The sequence below is a fragment of the Acartia tonsa genome, chromosome 9 (assembly GCF_053477335.1).
Source record: "Acartia tonsa isolate MP-2025a chromosome 9, ASM5347733v1, whole genome shotgun sequence".
NCBI classification, from domain to species: domain Eukaryota; kingdom Metazoa; phylum Arthropoda; class Copepoda; order Calanoida; family Acartiidae; genus Acartia; species Acartia tonsa.
In genome coordinates this window covers 21881816-21904032 of record NC_137268.1, presented here as the reverse complement: position 1 = coordinate 21904032, position 22217 = coordinate 21881816, and the positions used below count along the sequence as shown (strand labels likewise).

Sequence of the window (22217 nt, the reverse complement as noted above, 5' to 3'; positions counted from 1 at the left end):
ATATTTTTTTATCATAGTTTTGTTAAACTTTTTCAATTTTGCTTAGAATGGATTAGTAATACTTTTCTTATTCTAAAGTTATATATAAACACATATTTTTATGCCTGTGTTAGGATATATTTAAATTCAAAGTTTAGATGAGCTTCAGCATATGTATCTTAGTAGCAACCTTTGAATTAGTTAAATTCTAAACAGGGCTTTTAATATTTCTGTGAAAAATTAATGTATTTAAAAAAATATAAATCTAAGGGATTAGATCTTAGGCAAGAGACATTGGACTGTTTATCACTCTAGTTCTCTTTTAAAATAACTTTTTTATATTCGTTGGCTTAACAACTTTGGGCACTTTTAATGAATTTTGATTTGTTAGTTCAATAAAAGAGTGTCCAAATGTTTTAAACGACTTCTTGTATTCTACAGAAGGGGTATTTAGGTGTATCATTATTGGGAATGTACAACAATGTATCGGCCACTGTCTTATCCCTTTAGATCCCTGATTTGATCTTCTCTCTAACTAGAGAACTATTTACATAAGACCTGTGTTATTCAGGGAGTAAGGGAGGGGACAATGGGCAATTAATTCAATTTAAGAGGGTTCGCTGAAAAGCAACGAAAACCAGATTTTTCAAGAAAATTTTACCAAAATTGTAAGGGGATCATGGTAACCTAATTTAGAACAAAATTAGTTCTAAGAAAAAAATCATTTACTTGAAAATTAAATTATCAACACATCACAATGTAGTAAACATTCTGTAATTAATCACTAGAAAAATCTTGTTTAAACCACCCTCAACCCTTCTAATATATTTATAACTGACCCCAAAATTCAAGCGGTTCTTAGATTATTTAATACATAAATATCACAGTAGAGTTTCTATACATGAAAAGACATTTTCTTGGGAAAAAATATTTGTTAAAACCAGCGATAAATAACAAACTTTTCTGTCTGCATATTCAAAACTAGCTCAGCTAGTTGGCGGGGCATTGATGCGCAAGTCCCCAAAATCAGTAAGAATCTGCTATATTCGTGCACATTCCCTTTAAGCCAGTCCCCAAAGTCTGAGACTACTTAAAAATTGAATATTCGATCCATTGTCCCCTCCCTTACTCCCTGTGTGTTATTTCAGTGAAATACGGGGTTCAGTGGTTATGTGAACCCCAATGGAAGCTTGAAGTAATACAAATATGATAAAATATAGAATTGAAAACCTCAAAAGATTCTTGTAAATGGAAGAAAAGTTGCGCTTGTAATATTGCCAATACTATCTTAATTTATATTTCTTCTATAATTTTTGGTGGCGGACATTTTTTTTGTAGCGGCTATATCTCTTGGGAGGGTTGTGATACATTGTAAAGGATAAATCCTTTGGTACACACCGACAGACATACAGATACACACAGGTTTCCTGTTTACGTTTATATAACATATAAGTGTTATAATCTATTTAAATTTATTACGGGTATTGTTTTTAAAAAATAATGATCCTTTGTTGCCTAATTTTTGCTATTTTTTTCACTTGTGTCGCAATTGAAAAATAACTATTAACTTTACTTTAGAGTACAAATTTTAAAAAAAGAGATACATTGTAATAATTATTATCTATAAATATTATAAGGTACGGTTATTGGTAATACCCCTTATAAATCCCAAAAGCGCGCCGTGCACTCATATATGGTCAGTTTTCATTATAGCTTATGTTGGGTTAACATATTGGGGACCCCTAAAATATATTTACCCCCCCCCCCCCCCAAAGAAAAAAGTTTGGATGAAATATTTCTTTTAAAGGCAAATATTAAGTTTTGGGTCAAGGGTACTGAATGCTTTATTTTTAACGATTAGTTAGAAAAATATAAAAAGTGATTGGGGAGGGGATGTGGAGAGGAGGGGGAAAACAAAGAATATGAAAAGTAGTAAAGAAAATTAATGGATCTAGAATATACATACATGAATAATATGGCAGGAGAAAAACCATCGTCAATTTAGGTTGTTATTTCCATTTTCATTTATTAGTCAGTTTGTTTATCCAGTAGTAAGAGAGGAGATAGATTGGAAAACGGGGTGGAGGGAGGGAATCATTATTTTATACCGCTACAAGTTTCACTCTATTAGATTGTATGATAATCTGGTGTAATATTCAAGTAATACTGAATCCATTAGAAAAGTAAATTATCTTCACTTAGGATAAATATCGGGCCAGGCTATCATTACTGACAGACAGAAGGACAGACAAGAACACTTATAGAGTAGCTTAACCACAAAAAATATATTTTATATTTTACAGGTGGAAATTTTAAAAAAGAATATAGAAATAAAAACATTTATCTGCTTCATGTAATCTTTTATCTCTATACTTTTCAATACAAAATACTTGTTGCGCAAAATATATTGAACCTCAACACTTTTACATTAAAACAAGACCGAAAACATTCATAATACAGCTTTTTATTGCTGTGCTTCCAATGTTCAATATTTTTCAATGTGTATAACATATGAATTACTATATAAATGTAACTGGATCTCTATTTGTCTGTTCCGAAGGATCTCGCTAAACGTTGAACCGATTGCATTGAAGTACTAACAGCCCAAGAAAATAAATGCATACAACTGTTTATACATATATGGAATGAAATTGCCTATATGAAGATGCATAAGTGCCATTGATATGCGAGAAATGTGTTTATGTTTTCATCAGGAATTAGATACCACTATAAAATATCAGAGGCATTATGGATTTTTGGATCAACTGCAGTTCACAGTAAAATATTCCTGGTAACATATATTTACAAAAATCTATGAATTTTAAAGGCTGCTAGCCGCCAAACGGCTGAACGTACAGATCATGCCCGTACACTGTTTTAAGCGGCACAAGAAGGCCTACAAACAATCTGGAATAGCCATAAATCAATAATGCATAATTATCTCGCAGTGCAGAGAAATGCGAGAAAAGGACCTATTTTACGCGTTTTTTCTTCAGTGAAGCTTTCCCTGTCCATCATTGGATCTTTGCTAATACAGATTATTTGTAGGCCTTCTTATGCCGCTTAAAATGGTGTGTGGGTATGATCGTACAGTCGTTTGGCAGATAGCAGCCTTCAAAAGTCATAGATTTTTGTAAATATTCGTTACCAGGAATATTTAACCTGAACTGCAGTTGATCCGGATTTTGTTTATAACTTTCAAGACATCCGAGCAGTTGATTGTATTACAAAACTTAATACTAATACTAAACTAAACAGGTAAAGGAGCGAAAATTCTACTATTACGCCCATTTCTCTTGTCATGTGCTTACAGGATTAGACGTTACTGAACTTTCAGACTTTAACATATGCTTCAAATAAGGGAAATGCTACCTTCTTCAGGTGAAGCTATTTTAGTTTAAAAAAAAAACAGATAAACCCGTCATCAATTTTATCTTTTGCTATACATGATTTTTCAAAATGACGGAGAACAGGTTCTTATCTAGCGGATACTAATCGGTTTCGAAGCCATACTTGCAAATAAAACATTACAATAACTATTTGAATTAGATTAATGATATGATTTATACGGCATCCCTGTAACTTTATATTCATTGTTTAGATGCAACAAAATGTGAAAAAAGGAAAATATATATACCCACAATTGTAAATTAAAGAAGACGCAGAAAGTCCCTCAAAAATCAGCATGTTACGTTATAAAAACGAGGGATTATCCATCTCTTTTTTAGGAGTTTTCTTTTCCACTCCACCTCTCCTCATTCCTCATTTTTATGACGTCATTGAAGGACTTTCTTCGTCTTTTAATTAAAGATTTATTTTAATATTTTCACTAAAATTGCAAAAACTTGTCCCATACTTTGAAATATTAAAATATTGTTTTGTGTTACATAACATTGGAACATTACAAAAACAATTAGAGCTGCTTTTACACTAGCTGCTCCGCCTCTAGCATCTAAGGGCTCTGTTATAATAGGGATAAATAAAAAGGGAATTAAAAACAACCTATACCGCTAAAATAAATATATTTGCTCACATTAAAAATCACGAAACCTCAGGCTTTTTTAACACACTACTCTATGCCCAGGTTTAACTGGAAAATGACGTTTACAGTTTACAGACCAATAATTGACTGCTTTTTCAGCGACTTTAATTTGGATATTTTTACTCCCATCACATTTTTCTTTTCACTTCCACACTATAATATTTTTTTATTCCCTTTACATTTAGTAGTATTGTAGTTTGTATTCTGGATCAGTATTCTGGCAAACGATTCTAAATCAAATTTTCTTCCTTTACCCGCTCAGTACTTTCATAACAATTCAGTTCCCAGAGTTTGCCCCTTCTAATTATCAAAATTATCGAAAGTGTCAAGTTTAATTTATGTACCGAATCACACAACCCATCAGTAACACCCATCAGACAACCAACCCGTTGATGGCACGACCTTTGTCTGAGAAGTCCTACCTGTGCATGGTAATAAGTTGCGCCTGTTTTGGGACAAGGCATTCCCCCTACTCTAACTATTAATGTCGCGCACTTGACATAGAAGCAGTAGGAACCATGTTTAGTTATGACGCGGTGTTAAGCCGAGATTCGAACCTATCACCTCCCCGACGACGAGCGAGTGCGCTACGTATTGAGCCACGGTCGCGGATTTATCTAAAATCTTTAAATACAGTAATAGTTATTTCTCGTATCGTATTATAAACGGCTTTCCGCGGATATAGAATGTACAATTATAAGATTAAAACTAGTTTTTTTAGCCCCGAGGTGCCGGAGGCACCGGCTAAAAAAACTGGTTTTAATCTTATGATTGTACATTTCTATATTCGTAGAAAACTGGATATAATACGATGCTAGACATAGTTTTTTCGTATTCATGAGAACCGGTTCCTATCCACCGGATTCAAATGAATACGAGAAAAAGATTAAAAAAAATAAAACTTTAAGTAATATTTATTTTCGTTATGTATCATTTTATAAATCTAGTTTTTAAACAAGGAGAGTTAGACAACAAAAATAGATTTCAAAAAGAAATAAGAATAAAGTGCTTATAAAAATATATCATTTAATGCATGATTTATAATAAAAAAAACTTTAACACTTTGTTTAACATTTTTGTTCACCGGTTAAGTTTAATCAATTTGATTTAATAGAAACAAGGATGACAACATCCATAAAAGCGAAGCACTGAAACGGTAGGACAAACGGACACTAACACTTGTACAGTGTCAGAACTGAATAATCATAATATAAATGTATAAATGTCGAAGCAAAATTGTAAGTAAAATTGTTGAAAAACTGCTTGATACAGAATAATGTTTATGGACAATCTTACATTTTTAGGACTTCATTATAGAGTTGCTTCGCTTATAATATTGTACTTTGTTGTCCCAGGAATCAGTATAACAAAAATCAGATCAATCGGATTATTAGATCACATAAAAATTTGTTGTTGAAAAAGTTAAAAAATCAACATGTTTAAAATGGACGTACGGACATTCTGGTAGTGATTATAGAGTTGCTACGCTTTCTAAATCGTACCTAACTACTACAGGAATCACCATGCAAAGTTTGAAATCAATAGGACAATTCTAACATGCCTAAATTAGCAAAAAAAGCTATCCGTTCCGGACGGACGGACCTACCCTAATTATAGAAAAGCTTCGCTTTTAAAAATTACAATAAACAACAATCTTTCATAATATTATGTACAACTTGTAAGCATAACTTTGAATTTCAGAATTTATAATTTGCCGCTTAATTTAACCAATAACGTTATTTCCTATTTAAGCAAAAACTGATTATATGATTGTTTATAAAATAAAGAAATGTGATTGGTTCACTTCAATCCGCAATGTGATTGGTTCATTTTAGAGGCAAATTAAGATATTTAAAGCGAATATAGTTTGTACAATAGGATATATAAGTTGGAAGGAATTTCAATGTTAGGGGGAGATTTGAAATCTGCATCAAATTTTAAGGACTGTTTATAAAATTCATTTTTTGTATAATTCTTTATCTAAAAGCGGAAATACAATTTAGGTTAATTTAATTTGACATCTGTAATTGGCGGATTTAAAAAATCTTCGCTCTGATTGGAGAAGCTAAAGTTTCGTACATCATTCACCCAATTAGAGCGCAGGTAGTTTCCAATCCACCTATCCTATTGGTCAAAATTAATTAACTTAAATTGAATTTCCGCTTTTAGATAAGGAATTATAAAAAAACGAATTTTATAAAAAATCCTTAAAATTTGATGCAGATTTCAAATCTCCCCCTAACATTAAAATTCCTTCAAACTTATATATCCTATTGTACAATGTTTATCCCTCAATGGGACACAAGGAAGCTGTTTATAGTGACTATAAAAAAATTACATCATACAATACAATAACCAATGATAAAATCCATTTTCGCCACGACTCGTATCGATGGAAACTCATCGATACAAGTCAAGACTAAATTTTCAATGGCAGGCCAGTATACATTTTTATTGATAAATGGTAGGCCAGTATGACGTCATTTTTATAGGCAATATAAAAAGTTTTAGCACAAGTTTGAAAAACTATGATAGAACTTAAATTTTGCTATACTTCCAACAGCTAAATACTAAGAAAAGAGATTTATCTTAACCTAACTTATATAACTAAAACTAATAAATGATGTTCTATTATAGAATTCAAAAACGGTTCCTTTAAGAAGTGTATATAACAATGTATATTGTATTTATATGTTTGTTTTTTTTCTAGCCGGCTAGAAACTTTCTTTTACATGATTGTTTCCCTAGAGTTTCCAAGTTTCTTTAGTTTTAGGATGTTTTTTACACTGTCAGTCTCGCCATCCTACAAAAAAAACAATATTACAGAAAAAAATAAAAAGAACAAAATTGAATTTAGAAGCGGCATGAATTGGCAGTTTTGGACCTATTATTCAAAAAAAAAGTAGAAGACCAAACAAATACTTATATAATATATTTAATACTTCTATTAGTTGATTTTAACTTATATATTTAAATGTAATGTACAAAATGAAACTCTGAATTGCATTGTCACAAGACTGTTTCATACATGATCACGTCAGGAAATTCCCTATACCCCACGTCTTTTCTCTTTCCCTCTACTATGACGTCAATAGAATAGGTAGGCCAACAGCTGTTATATCTATCCCCATTTTCCTAGGGCACTAAACACAGCTAGTGTTGGAATTGCATAAGTAATAGAAATTCTACTATGCAATAATATTTGGTCGATAATCATTAAAATTTACTTCTAAATTTCAATTTTTAAAACACTATATTGTACCTCAGAAAGTAGTCCAATGGGCATTGACATCCTAATACAACATAATTCATTATTCTATTTTCATGTTTTCAATTTTTTGGAAATAATTTTCAAAACATTCTGTACATTTAATTTTATAAATGTTAATTTTTATACATTAATCTTATTACTTTATATATTTTTTTATAATCAACTAGTGGCTGTACACATAAAATCTATGGACACTGTTCAAATGGCGAAGAAAGATAATAAAACAGGGCTCGGCAGCCGCGTTTCAGCCACGAATTAGCCTCTAATTAAAACCCACTTGGCTGCTTAAATAATTTTTGAAAAGAGTAATTGCCATTTTTGGGCCAGGTTTAGACTTTTATATGATTTTTGAAATTGTAAAAGGTTGATTTACAGGCGGCTGCCGAGACTGGAATAACATATTTTGAAAATATCCTGGGACATATATAGTGAAATCGGTCCAGTAATTAGAGAGATCTTAACGGATAGAAAAAAAACCTTACTGCTTTTTATTATATGCAATTTATAATTTCAATGCTGGAAAAAAATGAATTATGTTCCTTCTGTTTTGATTTATCCCATCTTTAGGCTTCTTTTTGGCAGAACTTAAATAAATAGGCACCTAAAAAATTTGAAAAAGTTATAAAATAGGAATAGGAATTTAATTTAAAAAATGAAATTAAAACCAGTTTTGTTAGTCCCGAGGGAGCAAAGACCATAGCTAATAAAACTGGTAATAATTTCATGATTCTTATTTTGATACTCATGGAAAATTGTCTATAATTGGAAGTAAAGAAAAGCAAGTTTATCAAACATCACTTTTGTCTGTATTACATACTCCTAGCTCGAACCACCCTCGATTTTTTACCCATTTTCCAAAACCATGAGCTTTAAATAACTCTTGCCTCCCCATTATAATTAATCAGACAAAATATTTCACATTCTAAATTCCAATTAATATAAAGAACTAAATATAATTTCTATTTGTACCTTCACTCTTTCAGTCTCTTTTTCTTCCTGAAAAAAAGCATAAAACGAATAAAAAGAGATAGTTGTTTATGAACAGTTTTCCAAAGATAGTAAAATAGAAAAATTAAAAATATTAATTATTGTTTTATGGGTCTTGAGGGCCTTAGACCTGGGCTATCAACTGGTATTGATTTTAAGATTTAATTTGATCAATTGTGGAAAATTGTCTGTAATACTATACAATACCGGATTTTCAGAATGGCCCAGAACCAGTTTTAATCCAGTGGATATTAATTGGTTTCAAAGCCATACTGGTACATTTGTTATCAAAATATGACGAAACCTTTCTTAAGGGAAAAGAATATGATTCGTGCTTTTTGTTATCAACTGAATTACAGAAAATTATACTTTTCCTATTTGAATTTACATGTAATTCTTCAAAGCTTACACATAATAGTAAAATTTATAAAAGTAACAAAACATAATGATTTTAATTTAGGATTTTTAAACTTATTCAAGAAAAACATTCAAACATGAAGCTACTAATATTCAAATTAACAGGTAACCTATATAGTTCTTTTTAAAAGTAAAGCTTCTTATGTAGTTTCAAGAATGGTTTTATTTGGATAAATATCGTCACCCCCCTTCCTCCAGAAAAAAATTACTTCCCTACGGTAGTAGGGTACCCCCCCCCCCCCTCTTCAGGAGTACCCATAGAACTGCTAGTATAGAAAAGGCTGATTTTTACCTCCAAAACTGGAAGTTTTTTGAATGATCCAAGTCTATCCACAGATGGTAAGGACACTTTTTTCCTATCAAACTCCAAGGTCATGTTATCCCTAAAAATACAACACAACAAATTACATATAAATACTAGCGATGCGCCCCTACCTTCTAGGGTTCATTATTCATAGGTGCTAGAAAACACCGAGAAGTTTACTGATTTATGCCAAAGCAAAAACCAAAGACATATATTTTATATAAATGTTTAGCAGCATAAGAAACATTAAAAGTATTGTTTAGTATGTAAAGATTCTACATAAATAATAGGATCAAGAATAAAAAACTACGTCATACATTACAAATGCCAATGATAGGCCAATATTCATTGTAATTGACCAATTGTAAAATGTATACTGGCTTATCATTAGTCATTTGTATTGTCATAAGTAAAACACACTAATACTACCCCCTCCTCCCCCCTCCCTTATTTAAAAAAAGGGGGGATATCTGTGCTCGAATGGTATTAGATTTGTCCCTGTGAAATATGAAAAAAAAACTGTTGACAAAATGTACTTGATCCTTGTATGGCAATTGTACATAAATCTGGAACCTGTCAACTACGCAGACAGATAGATAGATAGATAGACCTGTCAACTACGCAGACAGAAAATGCCACAGACTTCCGTTTATTCTGTTGTAGTCGTAACATTAGGGCAGGGTCCATCTCAGGATACGTCTAGATAGATAAATATATATATATATACAACATATATATATATTTAGATAGATAGATAGATAGATAGATAGATAGATAAATACCCCCCAAAAAAGAAAAAATCTCTAACAAAAAAAAATTTTGCACATTTTTATTCCTAAATATTTAATAAAAATTAAATTACTAGTAAACAAAATTTACACCTGCCAACAGATTTAAGGGGGGGTAATTACCCCCCCCCCCCCCCCCCAACCAAAGTTTACCCCCGGGGTAAACATTTTTTTTTTTTTTTTTGGGGGGGGGTAAAAAGAATTTACTTTGATTGTCATCATTATACAAAATAAAACAGGGTTTCGTGTTTATTTTCTCCAATAAATCAATTAATAAATACACTTTAAATATACTTGTACGTATTACCATCTATGATTTTATTTTTTGTGCTTTGCTACTTATGGATGTTGTCATCCTTGTTATATTCTTATTACTGCCATTCAATAAATCAGTCAGTTTGCACGTATATTTTTTGTCTCAAATTTAACTTTAGGCTTATTTAGACCCCCGGGGTAAACATTTTTTTGGGGGGGGGGTTAAAAAAATTTTCGGCGCGATTTTACCCCCAAAAAAACGGATTACCCCTCCCCCCCCTTAAAAAGATTTTATCCCCCCCTCCCCAAAAAAGCTTGGACGCCCCTGCCTATAAAGTTGTATTATTTCATTGTTAGGGGTCTAAATAAGCCTAAAGTTAACTTTGAGACAAAAATATACGTGCAAACTGACTGATTTATTCAATATAAAAAGTGAAAATGGTATAATGAACAGAAAGTATGTCCTTGTATAATTATTAGTCTGGGCTTGTGCTTGCCAAGTTTCTGTCATATAAAGTGATTTATACTTATACGAATTAATAATAGTAGTGGATACAGTGTTTTACAATTGTATATGAATTGTACTAGTAACCAGTACTAAAGCCAAAGAACAAGTAAAAGGAAAATCAACCCAGAATAATTTCAGTTCAGATACTAGAATAATAGATAGATAATAAGAAAGTGTCAGAAAAAAACCCGTATAAATTTATCTGTTTTATATATTTTTGTTATTGGTTCAGTAGTTACCGAGATCTTAAGGGACAGACGGACAGACATCATTCTACTATGTATTATAGATAGCAACCCAATTGAACCCTTATCAATTATTTCGAGTTTTAGAAAATAATTATTTCAGATAGAAAATAGTTATTTCTCGCATCGTATTATAAACAGCTTTCCGCGGATATAAAATGTACAATGTAGCAAGATAGATAGATAGATAGATAAATAGATAGAAATAATAATAGATAGAAAGAATAATAGATAGATAGTATATAGGTAGAAAGACATCTAATTCAGGGTCTTCTTCCACAAGTTTTGACACTTTGGGAATACTATATGCAGAAAGCAGAATAAAAATATAAAAGTGCATCTAGCTTCCTCATTTTATCAGTATACAGTGAGATAGATAGATACAAAGATAGACAGAAAGACATCTACCTACCTCTTTTTCTTCATCTGGGTCTTCTCCCACCAGTTTGGACACTTTTGGGAATATTATAAACAGAAAGCAGAAGAGATATATAAAAAGACATCTAGCTTCCTCATTTAATCAGAATAAATAAATATGGTATATAGTAAGATAGATAGATACAAAGATAGATAGAAAGACATCTAGCTACCTCATTTTCTTCATCAGGGTCTTCTTCCACCAGTTTTGACACTTTGGGAACTGACTGGGAATACTAAAAGCTTTTTGATTCAACAGCTTTTCAATAGGTCTTTATAGAAATTTGAATAGTTGGATAGCTGTTTGGATAGCTGTTCATTGCTTTGCTAAGGTTAAAACTTTACAATTGTCCAAAGTGGTTTGGAGGGGGTTGGAGGCGCTTAACCCGCAGGAATTTTAGAGAAATTTTGAATTAGATTAAAAATTTTGCCCATTATCGCCCCATAAAAAAAAAGATTTGTTGGTGCTTAGAGCCATAATTTACCTCCCTTATGTTTAAAAATCAGGTATTTTTTTTAAATTATACACACAAAATTCGGGTTATCAGCCCCCCCCCCCCTCCCTCCCCCAACAACAAAAAAAATAAGGTAGGTTAGTTCTCCCCCCCCTCTGCAAAAAAAGCTTGGACGTCCTCGTACAATATGTTATAATTACTAAGCTTCTATTCCTGCTCCCATGCTTTCCAACTTCGTAGGAATAATACTCCAAACATTGAGCATAACCTAAATAGATTACAATATTTTTATTATCAAGTCTAATAATAAGAAATACTTTCGAGACACTAATGAAATATTGATTGGTTAGAAAAAATATATTAGTGAACAGAACTTTCTACCACTAATTTTATTTTTTGGAAATGTTATCTTTGTTATTCATAATTGTTCATATAAATTTATTGTCGGCGTTATCCTCTTTTTTCAATTTTGTACCAAACCCCCCCCCCCCCTCCCCCCCCCGACTACCGACGAACAACTATTTTATGTTAGGTTAGGCTTTAGGCTAGGGAGCCGAGCGCTGCGGCTAGGAAGGTAAAGGGGCCGAGCGCTGCGGCTAGGCAGGCAAGGGGGCTGAGCGCTGCGGCTAGGCAGGCTAGGGAGCCGAGCGCTGCGGCCAGAGTTCATAGTTCGTCAATTGTTTGTCAATTGTCTTATCCATAAACTTTACCTTTGAAATAAAATTGAAATTGTGTTTTCAAAATGTAGAATTTAAGTTTAGTTCCTTTGTATTTCATATTGTTTTATTGGCTTATTGGATACAACACATGAAAATGAACAAAAAAGAAAGAAAAGTTTTAAATATTAATTAAGTTAAAAAATTTAAAGGAGACGAGTAGAAAAATGAAATTTTTGTTCAAAAAACGAATTGTAAAGGTATTTATAGAAAGTAGTACATTATTATTAATAAAGAATACTGTTTATTTTATCACATTATAATTTCCTTATTTTTAGTAGCGAAGCTACTCTATACTGTCCATCCGTCTGTTAGAGACAGAAAAAGGGAAACGTGATTTTAGGGATTAACAATATACATATACCCACTTTCATTAAGATTTGCTTATCAGTTGAGGTGCTAGATCGATTCCTAGATTTCCACGTTTTAAATCTTAAAAGGTTTCGCGATTTCACAGTTCAATGTTTTTTTTGTGAAACTGCTTCATAGTTCATTTTTTTCCGGATGTCCAGTCCATCCATAATTTTTTATCTTCGCTACTTATGGATGTTGTCATCCTTGTTTTAGTAATAATTTTATTTGATGTAAAAATGATACAACAAGGATGACAACATCCATAAAAGCGAAGCACTGAAACGGTAGGACAAACGAACATTAACACTTGTATAGTGTCAGAACTGAATAATCATAATATAAATGTATTAGAGTCAAAGCAAAATTGTAAGTAAATTTGTTGAAAAACAGCTTGATTCAGGATAATGTTTATGGACATACTTACATTTGACGATTAGATCACATAAAAATTTGTTGTTAAAAAAGTAAAAAAAAATCAACATGTTTAAAATAGACGTACGGACATTTTGGTGATGATTGCTACGCTTTCTAAATCGTACCTAACTATTAAAGGAATCACCATGCAAAATCTGAAATCGATAGGACAATTCTAACATGCCTAAATTAACGAAAAAAGCTATCCGTTACGGACGTACGGACGGACCGACCCTAATTATAGAAAAGCTTCGCTTTTAAAAATGCTCCTACATATAAAAAGGTAAAAACTTACCCAAGTAAAGTTAAGAGCACAGAACTTCTAACCACAACCTACAAAACAAAATTACTATGAAATTAGCAAAAAAGTCAATAATTTTTCTGAAACATTAAATGACAGGGATGACAACATCCTTACAAGCAAAGCTATAAAATCATAAGAAAGACAAACTCTTGTAGAGTCTCGGATCTTAATAAGTAGAACATTAACTTGTATGTCATTTAATAGAATCCTAAATTTAAGCAACTTTGCAACAAAGGGAACAGTAGCTTACGCAATAATCCGTAAAACTGTGAGCAAGCTTCCAGTCAAATGCATTTATTAGGTCAAACTGCTTTTTAATATGTGTTTAATTATTTTATGAGTTTTTTTTAACATTAAGAGCAATTAGACCTAATAAGCGCCATTAACTGGAAGTGTGCTTACAATTTTACGGATTATTGCATAAGCTACTATTCCCTTTATTGCAAAGTTGCTTAAATTTAGGATTTTGTTAAATGACATACTTTCATTTTTAGAATTTGATTATAGAGATGCTTCGCTTCAAATATTACTGTCCAAGGAATCATTAATCCAAAATGTAGATGATTATTTTATCACACAAAAAGTTGTGGTCAAAAAAGTTGATAAACAGCATGTTTTAAATGGACAAACGGACTTTCTGGTAACGACTATACCCTTCCTAAACCGTACCTGTTATAGGAATCTAAATACAAAACAGAGAGAAAAAGAAAAGGCTAAAATTGTTGTAATAAATGAAATGTTTACAAATTTAAGATCTCACCTTGAGAATGAAAAATCTCTTCTCATAAGCTTGTTTCTCTCTAAAATTATTTCAAATTTTAAAACAAAATCACAGTACAAATTTTTCATCTTGCTTTTAAAATAAAATAAACATAGAATATTTATTTATCTCATAGTATTATAAACATGTTTCCGTTAATATAAAATGTACAATTATAAGATTAAAACTAGTTTTGTTAGACCCGAGAGTAATACCGAAGGCACGAGCTAATTAAAATTGGTTTTAATTTTGTGATTGTACATTTTTATATTCATAAAAAAAAACTAATACGATGATATACATAATTTTTAGGTATGGCTGAGAACCGGTTCTAATCCACCGGATACTTATCGTTTTTGAAGCGATACTGAAAAAGGTTATATTAGATCAGTGCAAGTTGCAATTGTATGTTTAGATACCTCTTTAGTTTTTTGCCCCTAGCATCTAGAGGTTCACAATTTTGGCGAATATAAATTTGGTGAATTTTTATAAAATTGAACAATATGTATAACACGAGCGTTTACACCCCTAGGGAAGTTATTCTACCCATTTTCGAATTTAGTTTTAAAAAGAAGAGTTGAAAAATAACTTTCTGGAAGGGTCATTTTGCATAGCCGATTTCTCTTGTGAGGGTTGCTCTCCCACAAAAAAATCATGTGCCATCCCCAGAACTTTCAGAACTTGAGAATCTAGATTGTAAAGGAGAAACATATCGGTTTTCCATTTAGCGAGATCTCCTACATTCTTTTTTTTGGTTATTCTATAAACCTTTCTCAAACATATAGTCTAAAAGGACATAAAAATTCATTTCAATTTCTTATCCATAGAAAAAATTTTCTACGAAAATATCTAGCTTGTTTCAGACATGAATTATGTCGGAGATTTGGCGAATTAAATCGATTTGAATTATGTAATATATTGTATGTGATTCATTTAACCTTTCACTGTAAAATCCAAGCTGTATACTATAAGTTTGTTCTTTAACTGTATTAAGAACAGACTTCATATGTAGAAAGATATCTTTTCTCGTTTAGTTTTAGTAGCGCAGTTACTATATGATAAGGTTATGTCCGTACGTCCATCCGTACGAAAATTAAACTGCATATACTTTATACAGCAGAGTGTGGCATTTATCATTTGTAAAATCTTTCTATCTAAACTATCATTAACCTGTATCTTAGATTATCCATAACTAGTGCCTACTCTCCTAGAGGCTTCTAGTGGCACTTAAAATATTTTTTGTTTTTTAAAGCGAAGCTTTTCTATAATTAGGGTCGGTCCGTCCGTTTGTCCGTCCGTACGTCCGTCCGTCCGTCCGAGATAGATAGCTTTTATTCGTTAATTTAGGCATGTTAGAATTGTCCTATCGATTTCAAACTTTGCATGATGGTTTCTGTAGTAGTTGGGTACGATTTAGAAAGCGTAGCAACTCTTTAATCGTTACCAGAATGTCCGTACATCCATTTTAAACATGTCGATTTTTCTACTTTTTTAACAATAATTTTTAAGTGATCTAATTATTCGTTTGATCTGATTTTTGGAATATTGATTCCTGGAACAACAAAGAACCATATTATAAGCGAAGCAACTCTATAATCAAGTCCTAAAAATGTAAGTATGTCCATAAACATTTTTATCCACTTTTATGTACTGATTATTCAATTCAGACACTATACAAGTGTTAATGTCCGTTTGTCCTACCGTTTCGGTGCTTCGCTTTTATGGATGTTGTCATCCTTGTTTTTTATAGAGGCGATTTCTCTTGGGAGTGTTAGTGAAACCCTTCCCAAAAATAGTTATAAACTATGACCTATGAGAAGCCATATTGTAAGGAGAATCGGCACAGACACAAGTATACTGTTACTTTTATATCCTATCATAGTAAGCTTTTTTGTGTGTAGCGAAGGAACTCAGTAACTGCTTAACCGATATGGTCCTCCTTTACAGTAAAGCTTCTAATAGTCTCGGGAGTTTAGGCAATTTTTTTTATATTCTAAAAAGTATTGGTATGGTTTTAGGATATATTACTGCCCCTCATTATCCCTTCAAATATATAGCCCTCAGAGGCTAGGGGAGCATCCGCTAGAAAGGATTATATACTAAAACTGTAAAATAATTGTGACTAGTATGATTTTCCTGACTAAGAATATTCCAATCTTATTCTAATGTAAATTTCCAGCAAAAAAATGGTATAATTCTGTATGTATAATTTTCTTGTAAAAATACTAGAATTTGCATGAAATGGTCTTTTTATAAAACAACAATTTTTTAATTTGCAATGAAATGTTTAGGCTGGTAAAAATATCTGATGGATTAGAAATGGTTCCAAGCCATACTAAAAATTCATGTATCGTATAGAATTGTTGACAACTTCCCACGAATGTTAAAACAATAATCATAAAATTAATACGATCTTTATTATCCAGTGCCGTCGGCCGCTCAGGACTAAAAAACTTATTTTAAACTTAATATTTTATTTCAATATTCGCGGACAGCTGTCTATAATACGATGCTATTAATAACTATTAATGTTTTCATTGTAAAAACAATTTTAAAATGACTTGAGATTTTAATACAGATATTATGTAAATGTTTCTCCAACAATTACATAATCTTCTATTCAAATATAACTTTGGTACATGCATTTATAATAAGTTCAGACAATTGCAGATTTTTGGAGGACAATGTAGATTATGATGAGTACTAGAGTAACACAGCAAATCAATATTAGATCTTAAAATGGCAAAGTGAAAATTTTTCTATTACTCTAAAAATCTAATAAAATAACGAAACCTTTCAAAACAAATATCTTATGTTTTTGTAGCAGAAGGACAGACTGACAGGCAAAGTATAGTAGAGTAGATACGATAATAAAAAAACTTACATGACAACGCTACTATCCTCTGTGGTGGGGGGACGTGTGGTTGAGGGTGCGGGGGTGGTTGTAGGGTTGTGTGGCCCTTCATCTGCATCTAGCTGTTGCTCTTCAGATTCATCTAGCTTATCCTTTCATATATAGAATATAGATAGATAGTTAGATAGATTGTTAGATAGATAGCAAGATAGATGGTTGGATAGATAGTTTGACAAAGAGCTATACAGATAGTAAAATAACAAAATTTTTAAGCATAACATGAGATTGCTCCTAAGATCCAGTATAGAGTCAAAGAAAGTAATTGATTCATATGTTACCTGGTTTTTATTGTATTCATTATAATAAATGTCATTAAATTTTTTTATTTTTTTTTATTTCATTAATTATTATTTACTTTTGGGTAAAAATTAAAACGTTCGATAGATATTACACTAACACTTACTTATGTTATAATTCTTTAAAAATCCTTCTGGAAAAGCTTATCAAAATATGTGAGATAATCTGATGATAACAATTAAACAAGGGATAAATAATCATCTAAAAAGGATGACAGCATTATTGATAAAAGCGAAATTCACAAACTAATAATTGTGAAAGCCGCAGGTGAATTATCTAAGCGATGAAGCTGTCAGAAATCTCAAGGTATCCGACAAAGGACGATAACTTGAATTAAATCCCTAATGTTGTAAAACAACATTACCACTTCTGTAGATTAAAATTGCAAGCAAACCAAAGTTTAGAAGCCAATAGAAATTAAGATTTGAGCCAACGAATAAAATAACGGGCTCATAAAGCTTTGGGCACAGTGCCCAATGTCTCATACTTTTCTGTGAGGCAGTAAGGAGTAATTGCAGTTTTATTTTCAATAGTATATCAATCAACACTAATAAAAAACGACACTAATTGTACAAAAGCTTCGCTTTCAAGATTACATAACAAACAAAAAATCATTATGGTATTAAATAAGAAAAAAATGTTTTACCTTAGTGTTATTTTCAATGACAGATAGTATGATATGGCTGTATCTAACTTCACCATACCTATAACATAAAATTTTAAAGGTCTAATAGTGGCTACAAAAAATGACGACTTACAATACCAATGACCATTGATAGGCCAATACACAGACTAAATTACCAATGACAGGCTAGTATACATTCTAATTGGCCAATTGTAGGCCGGTATGACGTCATTTTTATAGGCTCAATAAAAACATTCAATTTCTTTTTTTAATAGACAAATCATTAATACAAAACATATGTTTTTAATTTTTGTTCTTATGAATAATAATAATTTTCTATCAATTTTTTGTTAATAAATATGTTGATATTTGTGTTTGTTTCTATTTTAAAATATGTGGTATTCGTTCATTATATTCAATTCAACTATTATTTTAGAATAAGAGCAAGAAGTGTCTGAAAAAAATCTAGTATGGCTTCGAAACCGAAAAATAACCGCTAGATAGAACCGGTTCTCAGCCATACTGAAAAATCATGCTTAGTATCGTATTACAGACAATTTTCCGCAAAAATTCAAATAATCTTTTATTTTGATATTCGTGGAAAACAGTCTATAATACGATGCGATACATAAATTTACCTTCTGCTAAAGCCATAATGATATCTTTCAATTTCGCAGAGCCACTCTCCCTCGTGTTCCCGGCTAACTTCAAACCTGTTTCAAGAATATCAATCAGATTATGTAAAAGAATGGATATATTATTACTAGGATCTTACAACATATTTTCATGTTCTATAATAAAGTGAACTCTGTAGCGGGCTAAAAAATAATCTCCCCCATTCCCCACCTTACATAATCCTCTTTCATCGTACTGGATAAAAGGCCCGATTAATAAATGCGGGGGGAAATTGCAACCTAAATTGACGACAACTTTTCTCCTGTTATATCATCCACTTAAATTCTACATCCATTTGTAAAATATGATGATAGGGTGGTGAGGTAAACCGTGACTGTAGCGTAATACGTAGCGAATCTGCTCGTTTTCGGAAAGCTGATATCTTCGAATTTTGGCTCAACAATGCGCCATAACTAAAGAAGTTGGTACTCAGGGATATAAAAAGAAAAGACAATGGCCGATAAATTAATTAATGAACCAACTAATAAGAGTGCACTAAGTCCTTGAAAGTTGTTGAGCTAACGAACAAGGAAACTTTATAATAAAACTTTGAGGACTAGTGTAATATACAGCCCATTCCCCCCCCCCCCTTTCTTTTGTTAGTACTGGCCCTCATTTGCTGTTTAGTCAGGTGCAAGATATGCAAAGTTAAAGTAAAGGGAAAATGTATTGAACCAAAACCTAACAAAGGTCATGTAATCAATGGGTTGGTTATCTGAAGGTCATTTTACCATATAAATATGCAGATCTTAGTTGAGAGATTAAATCTTCCCTTTACTCTCACAAGAATTACATAATTTACATAATGAATATTCTGATGAATTGTTATAATTGTAAATTTGTTTATTATCATATTGTGAATATGGTCATCAATATTAGTACAAGAATGTATAAGTATATTGTCTCATTACAAGCAGTATTTTCTTCAAGAATAAAGGCATTAAAAACAAAACTTTTCAACAATAATATTTTGTTTTATTATACGAATATTTGTACCAAAATATTCAAATATTCATTTTATTTATAGAGAATTAGGTATGAAGAAAAAAATTGTATTTTGACAGAAAAGTTCCTGTTGTCACGAAAGGCACTATACCCAAAGTTTTTTTTTCATGATCCTTTATCCCTGATATCTGGTAGGTTAATCACCACTATCTATCATTCTTTACAACATAAGATTCTTTCAAACCCCTCATTCTTTCTATACATTATTATTTACTTTGGCTGGTGGGTGATTAGATTAAAACAGTATAGGGGGAAGGGATTAAATAACTGTATTTTCCTATTCCAATGTCCTTGTGCCGACTCTCAATTTGGCCTTTGAAAATCAGCCAAGTAGCAGAAAACAATTTGCTAGCAGTCGAAAAAGGTCATTGGAAAAGGGGGTGAAGGTAGTTATCTGTATATCCATCTATACTGTAGATCTGTTGGCTGGTGTTTTGTTGTAATATAGAGATAATTGGAAGAATTATAATATAACATTTACATATACTTTTTATGAACGATAAAGGCCAGGGGCAAAAAAACAACCCCCAAAACAGTCCTAGTTTTATCATAAATGTAATTCTGAAGATTCATTTAACATAGAATGTATAATATATTTATAATTCTAAAAAAGGGGAAAAAAAAAAAATTTTTGTTTTTCATTTACCCTTGGAAAAATTGTTTTAGTGTACAGTCTAATAAAAAGTACAAAATTGTAAGTTTATTTAGTCTTCACCAAAAAAATAATATCTTTGACTTTAATGACACTCTTATAGGGGTATACATTATTTACTAGAAAGTGAGTCAATGTGAAGAGGTTACTTATATAAATACTACGCATCTTAAAAAAGAAAGTTAATAATTATAATATAAGTTTACAATACATGTGTTTGCGCTATGGTTTAAAACCATATTTTTCTTCATTTTTAAATTTTCAACATTATATTGTTTAAGGAAAATCATTTGATGTTTCAACTGAATAGAATTAGTAAATCCTGCTAATTAATTTCTACATACAAATCTTATTCAATACCTACTAGAATAATTAAATTCTTCATTTTATGGAAGCTTTACATAAGTCTTGGGAAAGACTATTTTTCTTCCCCGTATCTTCCCCTTTTAATACAGATCCCCCTAGATGCTATTGGCACAGCCGCTCGTAATTTTATATTTCAAATGAAAAAACATTTATATTTTTTTTTAACATTATAAATGTAAGTTCTAATGAAAGATTATAAGAATCTCATTTACTTTTATGAATATTGCTATTGTGGTAATACGACAACCAGACGGACAGGCAGTTTACAGAGTTGCTTCGCTGGGACTTATGATAACAAACCCCCTGCACTAATCTTATTATATCACCATCTATCTCATGACCGCTGTTGACCCCGCAACCCAGCGGTCAAACTGGCCTGCCTAAATGTGGGGAGGGGACTCAAACATGCAGCAATCATGCGCTATTCACGCGATTATACAACCGGGAGGCGCTGCCTCCCCTTTTACCACCGCTGCCCCCACAGCCTGTCTACCGCCGGGAGCTAAGCCCTAGCGTCCCACACCCCCTTCAAACCTAACCATTGTTATAATCTGTTGTATATATATAGTAAACATTCTCTGTAAATATTATTCAGTTTAAATATATAATTTCTGTATGATTGAATCCTGCTTGTTTGTTTTGGTAGAATAACTAAAGGCTAGGGCTCGTTGAATCCGAACTCGTTACCCTGTGGGCCGAGAACGCTCGGCTTACCAGAACTTGGTGTCAGCGTGTTTCAATCGAGCCTTACAGAAACTAGCCTATTCTACCTCTGATTGGACCCTTTGGCAAGTAAGGGGACAATCAGCCGCCAACTGAGAAGCCAACTGACCCGTGAGACGGCCTTTTTAGGTCGAATTTCCATCATTTTGAACGCAATATGTGGGCCTCTGGCCTACGGCAAGCAGATTTAGCCTGCTAAAAGCGCCAGTTAAGACGCTTTTTCCGTGCCGTGTAGGAGTAGCGCTAGGTGCGCAGCCACGGCAATCGGATAATTTAGCTCAGACGGCTACAGAACTGAGTCTAAATTGGCAAGTGTAGCTGGGACAAGCCCCAGGACACCCAGGCCAAACCTACGAGACAGACAGCTGGGTGCTGGTCTCCTTAAGAAGGCAATGTGTGGCTGCGAAGCTTCAGCACACAAGTAAGCCCTACCACTGCGACGGATAGCAGATTTTGAGCCACAGGCACGGCAGGACGGGACATTCCCTGCCGCTGCCTCCCAGGTTCGAACCCGAGGCGCTGCAGGACGGGCCATTCCCTGCCGCCATTTTCGGGATTCGAACCAGCGGCGCTGTAGGACGGGTCATTCCCTACCGCCGTCACCCCTCTGATTAGATTAGATTAGATTAGATTTATTATTCTTGGGTGTACATACATAGAAAAAAAAACAACAAAATAATAAATGAATTAAATGAATATTATATACATTTATATATACAGTCAAATTTTATTGATATGATAAAT

At 32.3% G+C, this 22217-nt stretch overlaps 1 protein-coding gene and 2 long non-coding RNA genes across 3 annotated transcripts in view; all 3 read right to left on the bottom strand.

The window, feature by feature from the left end:
- Positions 1–4919: 4919 nt before the first annotated feature.
- Positions 4920–7316, bottom strand: LOC145327765 (uncharacterized). The gene is made up of 2 exons (XR_013882236.1): positions 7284–7316; positions 4920–6824 (listed from the first exon to the last, which is right to left on the bottom strand). It is a non-coding gene; the product is annotated as an uncharacterized LOC145327765 (long non-coding RNA).
- Positions 7317–7794: 478 nt separating this feature from the next.
- Positions 7795–11652, bottom strand: LOC145327435 (uncharacterized). The gene is made up of 5 exons (XR_013882174.1): positions 11387–11652; positions 9611–9699; positions 8989–9079; positions 8262–8288; positions 7795–7893 (listed from the first exon to the last, which is right to left on the bottom strand). It is a non-coding gene; the product is annotated as an uncharacterized LOC145327435 (long non-coding RNA).
- Positions 11653–11809: 157 nt separating this feature from the next.
- The window catches only part of LOC145328512 (uncharacterized), a 35798-nt gene continuing 25390 nt past the window's right edge, over positions 11810–22217 (bottom strand). Inside the window, exons 11-16 of the mRNA XM_080172222.1 lie at positions 18691–18765; positions 18074–18131; positions 17101–17222; positions 14217–14256; positions 13448–13485; positions 11810–11936 (exon numbers count right to left, since the gene is read on the bottom strand). Coding sequence (XP_080028348.1) covers positions 11876–11936; positions 13448–13485; positions 14217–14256; positions 17101–17222; positions 18074–18131; positions 18691–18765 — 394 coding nt within the window. The 3' untranslated portion in view covers positions 11810–11875. The remainder of the gene's footprint in view (positions 11937–13447; positions 13486–14216; positions 14257–17100; positions 17223–18073; positions 18132–18690; positions 18766–22217) is intronic.